At 41.3% G+C, this 5,090-nt stretch overlaps 1 protein-coding gene across 1 annotated transcript in view; it reads left to right on the forward strand.

The window, feature by feature from the left end:
• LOC104397507 (scaffold attachment factor B1-like) overlaps window positions 1-4,598 on the forward strand; it is a 21,146-nt gene extending 16,548 nt beyond the window's left edge. The window contains 8 exon segments of the mRNA XM_010007471.1: window positions 1-4; window positions 1,369-1,565; window positions 2,338-2,377; window positions 3,012-3,124; window positions 3,448-3,449; window positions 3,867-3,975; window positions 4,177-4,245; window positions 4,472-4,598. The exon segment at window positions 1-4 is cut by the window's left edge and continues 246 nt beyond it. Of these exon segments, the coding sequence (XP_010005773.1) occupies window positions 1-4; window positions 1,369-1,565; window positions 2,338-2,377; window positions 3,012-3,124; window positions 3,448-3,449; window positions 3,867-3,975; window positions 4,177-4,245; window positions 4,472-4,598 (661 nt within the window).
• The last annotated feature ends 492 nt before the right edge of the window (window positions 4,599-5,090 follow it).

Genomic DNA, 5,090 nt, shown 5'->3' on the forward strand with positions numbered 1-5,090 from the left:
GGAGGCCTTATGATCCTGACGGCAGGTAATGGTAACTGCAGTGAGATTTCAAACTTTTTGTCCGCATCCAGTTACAGATAGAGCATTCTAAAGCCTATGTAAATCTTGAGTATTCTTGCTAAAGCAGCTATGGGAGCTCACAACTTAAAAGGCAATTTACATGTTGGTTTTAATGCTATAATATTGATCGTGAGAGAGAGCAAATGTCATACTTGTATACCTGTAAGCACAATTTTATTACAGGATCACAGAATCACTTAGGTTGGAAAAGACCTTCAAGATCGAGTCCAACCATTAACCATACTCTGCCAAGTCCAGCACTAAATCATATTCCCATGCTCCAGATCTAGACGACTTTTAAATACATCCAGGGATGGTGACTCAACCATCTCCCTGGGTACCATGTTCCAATGTCTGACAACCCTTTCAATGAAAAAGTTCTTCCTAATGTCTAATCTAAACTTCCCCTGGTGCAGCTTGAGACCATTCCTTCTGGTTCTATCACCAGTCAATTGTGAGAAGAGACCCATCGCCTACCTCTTTACAACATCCATCAGGTAGTTGTGGAGGGTGATGAGGTCCCCCTTCAGCCTCCTTTTCTTCAGACTAAACAGCCCCAGTTCCCTCAGCTGCTCCTCATAAGACATTGTTCTCAAAGCCCTTAACAAGTTTTGTTGCCCTTCTTTGGACATGCTCTAGCACCTCAATATCCTTCTTGTACTGAGGTGCACAAAACTGGACACAGTATTTGAGGTGTGGCCTCACCAATGCTGAGTACAGAGGGACAATCGCTTCCCTGGTCCTGATTGCCACACTATTTCTAATATGGGCCAGGATGCCATTGGCCTTCTTGGCCACCTGGGCACACTGGTGGCTCATGTTCAGCCACCTCTCAGTCAGAACCCCCAGGGTCCCTTTCTGCTGGACAGCTTTCCAACTACTCTTCCCCAGGCCTGTAGTGTTGCCTGGGGTTGTTGTGGCCCAAGTGCAGGACCCAGCACTGGGCCACACTGAACTTCAGACAGTTGACCTCAGCCCATCAATCTAGCCTGTCTGAGTCTCTGTTGAGCCTCCTTACCCTCAGGCAGATCAACACTCCCTGCCAGCTTGGTCTCGTCTGCAAACTTAGGAGGGTACATTCAATCTCCTCATCAAGATTATTGATAAAGATGTTAACAAGAGCTACTGGGGACAGATACTCATTCTTTTCTACGGCAGCATATGCAGAGAGTAAGCTTTTTGTATAGTGTTGATACACATAGCTTCCTCTGAAACAAACGCCATGCCCGCTTAACACACAAGAGGTTGGAATTATAAATAAAAACTAATTGGATAATTGGATGAAATGAGGTTTGATATTGACAGCAGGAAAGGAAGATTGTTTTGAGATTACTGCTAGCTAGTTTTTTGGGTTTTTTGTTTTGCAGGCGTGATGACCTGTACTGGCCAGAGGCAAAGCGAATGGCAATGGATGATAGGTATCATTCTGAATTCAGTCGTCAAGACCGCTTCCATGACTTTGACCACAGGGATCGTGGCCGATACCAAGACCATTGTTTGGACAGGTTGGCAAGGCAGTGTCTTCCTATGCCTTTGTGGAAATTAGATGTCTCTTTGTGGCTTACTAATGGCTTGAAGGGTGCCAAAAGAGAAGAGCAAATGAAATTACCCTTGTGCATTTCTCATGTTTAATTTTATACATGCTTGCAATACTGTGTTTCCATTGTTTATGGACATATCGGAAAGAGGCTGCATAAAGTTTACAAGCCAAGTCATAATTTAGTCTGCCATGATGCTGAGAGAGATCCTACAACTTCTCTAGACATCTGTGGGAATCTGGTTTTTGAATAAATCCCTGTTATTAGCCTAAAATTTAGCCATTTCCTTTTGCTTTAAAATTTTCCCTGCTTTGATCTTTGCAGCCTAGCTAACACTGACTTCTTGTTCCATGGAAGGCAAAAATAATTTATGTGTAGTGCTATTGAGGCTTCTACTTTGCTCTCACAGAATTTTCATGAAAAAACATAACTGCTTTGCTTGTATTTCAGGTACTAGTAGCTTCACTCCGTGTTCTCACTTGGCACCATCCAGTACCTGACTGTGCCTCAGTGATGCTTTGCTGAGTCATATTACAGTAATAAATGTTACTTTGATCTCTTTTCTGTGCTATGAAACAAGAACTCATTTGAGCTCAAACCAGGACAATATCTTACCACTAAACAAGCATTGACATTCACATCTACAGCATAGTGCAGATAAATGTTCATGCGGTATTTCATAAGGACATGAGAATTACAGATAGTTGATTGAACTGAAACTTATCTTTTTCTGTTCTAGAAGAGATGGTTCAAGAGGAATACCAGATCGAGATGGTCAGGTGGGTTATACTCAAATTAATGCTTCAGTTAAAAAGCTAAACAAGCTGACCCTGAAGTGGAAAACACAGTCTGCATGCTGCCTGGTTCTTAAATGTAACCACTGCTGGTTTTAAACTGAACATATATTCCAAGTAGTAAGTGATTTTGCACGCTAATGTGTGGAATGTAAATTCTTGAATTTTCCACTCATTAGGGCAGTAGCCACAAATCAGATCTGGGGGGAACCTCTGAGCTATGAGAAGTCATATGGAACAAGGCAAATGACCATAAGAGGACAGGTGTGAAAACCAGTACCACAATAATATACAAAAGCTTTAATTTCTGAAGAGATGTAGGAAGTAGGCAGATACTCTGTAAAATCTAACAATCTGAAGCCAGAATGTAAGCCTTAAAAACACCCTACCAAACAAAAAACCCCATGCTACCAACAAAAAGCTTTCTCCCACCAATGAGTGGAGCAGAATCTGTGCTGTGAAACAAGGTAAATGCCTACAGTGAACTGTGCAGACTAGGGACAATAGAATCAGTAAAAAATGAGATAGCTACTGTTTTATTTTCTGACAGCTTATAGAAAAGCAGCCTCTGAGGAGCTGAATTTTTGCAATCCTAAAACCTGTACTGTTTGCCTTCCAGCATTACCCAGATGAACGACACGGAGGGCCAGATCGTCACTCCCGGGATAGTTGGGGTGGCTATGGGTCTGACAGAAGAATGGGTGAAGGGAGAGGGATACCTCCACAAACCCGGTTAGTGCATATGAAATAAGAGAAGTAATTTGCTGGTTCTTAAAAATTTTAATGCTTGGTGAAGCTTTGAAGTGTGACAGTGGAAGCAGTTCGACAAGTGTGAATCCCTCCCACTGGATAGTTTCTTCAAGCATCTGGAGAAGCAAGGTTTCACACATGTAGCTCCCCCCATGCATCAGGAGAATGGAACATGTAGTGCGTGAAGAAGTGCTGGTCTGTCAGCTCAGCTCATAACTGGGGTTCTCTTGCAAATAACTTGTTTTTCTACAGATGAGAGTCAGTCCTGTACCAGATGCTACAGTAACATCTACAAAAGTCTTCAGTGGTTAGTAGTCAGGTTTTTAGGATATTGAGTCAGAATCTCTGCAACTGTGAAGGTGGCGAACTGAGACATGTAGAATTGCAGTGGTATCTCTTTAAACCAGCTGGTTGAAGCAGTTGTACTTAAAAGTTCTAGACACAGGAATGGAAAGCAATGAGTTGTTCCATGTTTAGTATATTCTGATACTAATGATGTCTCTGTAGGTCAGAAAAAGTACTTTTGTTGTGCAAAGGACACTGTTCAGTAAGTTTCCTGTCATTTCTCCTTGAATAGTTTTTATTGCAGTGATTGGATGGCTATAGATACTGTTTGATTAACGATTTAATACACTTCTGTATGGGGTATGGTGTTTGCCTTTACCCAGTGCTGATAAATGGATAAGGGACACCCCTAGAAGGTGTTCTTTTATTTTTTTAACAGGTGGATGTGACTGGGGAGATCATGGTTGAAAGTTAGAAGGGAATCAAGATGATTCATGGCAGGGAAATGTGGATGGAGGAATGATCGGACAGGATCATAAGAGGTGGCAAGCTACACTTGCTGCTTACCAGTGTGATCGTGGGTTTCTTCTGTGAATTACTGCTGCTGAACTAGCAGTAGTTAAAATTCTTGTGGAGCTTTAACAGCATTACCAAGAAAGTACATGAAATTCTGGGAGCAAGGTCATTTTTTTACTAGGGAAACACAAAAGTCTGGGTTGGTTTGTGTTTGTTTTTTTTTTTTTTTAATTAGGTGGTGATAAAGGCATGCCTGGTCAGTCAGAACCAGGCCATGTGATGAATCGAGGAGGGATGTCAGGGTAGAGAAGCTTTGTCAGAGTGCTTATATTTTTTGTAATAGATGACTGATCTGCATAAAAGAAATGCCTGTATCAGTTGTGAAAAAATAGTACTATTCAGCTTCTACTTAACTATGGATTGACAAGTTGGAAAAAACCTAACCAAACACCTTTTCTCAGTGTCACAATAGTATTAGCTGTCCTGGGCAATTTTCAGTTTGTCTGTTTTTTTGGTTTTTTTTTTCAGGCGTGGAGGCTTCACACAGGTTGGAAACCAAAGCCAGATGACACAGAGTAGCGGAATACAAGGAGTGTTTGCAGGCCAGGAGCGGACAAACAGACCAACTGAACCCCGTTTTACCCGTCGCTACTGAAAGCATCATAAACATATATATATATATTTTTTTTTTAATGCCAGATGACAACGGTGGTGAATTTTATTGACCAGGATCACCCTGAATTTCTGATTATAAAACTGCATTGAAGACAATACTACATCAGTTTGCCAGTTTGATTTCCTTTGTTTTTGTAATAAATGTGTTCTTGCTCAAACATCACTTCCTGCAAGTTTCTGTTAGTGAAACATTCCATTTTTCGAAAATATTAAAATAGGTTTTCAGCTACTACTTTCTTGTTTCTAGAGTGTCCTGATTTATTAGAAAGGGTGAGCCACAAACCAGAAGGCAGAATTGTTCCCTACTACCCCTCCCTCCCCCCCTCCCAAGGGAAGAAAGAAGGGGAATAAGGAAGAGAGACATAAGGGCTGGAAACAAATTTACTGTAACACAGAAAAAGGGATTAACATGTGGGAGAAAGAGCAGATACATACACTTTTTATCTAAATATATATAAACCCGATCTTGCTC

The sequence above is a fragment of the Chaetura pelagica genome, unplaced genomic scaffold, assembly GCF_000747805.2.
Source record: "Chaetura pelagica isolate M959 unplaced genomic scaffold, ChaPel_1.0 scaffold522, whole genome shotgun sequence".
NCBI lineage: Eukaryota > Metazoa > Chordata > Aves > Apodiformes > Apodidae > Chaetura > Chaetura pelagica.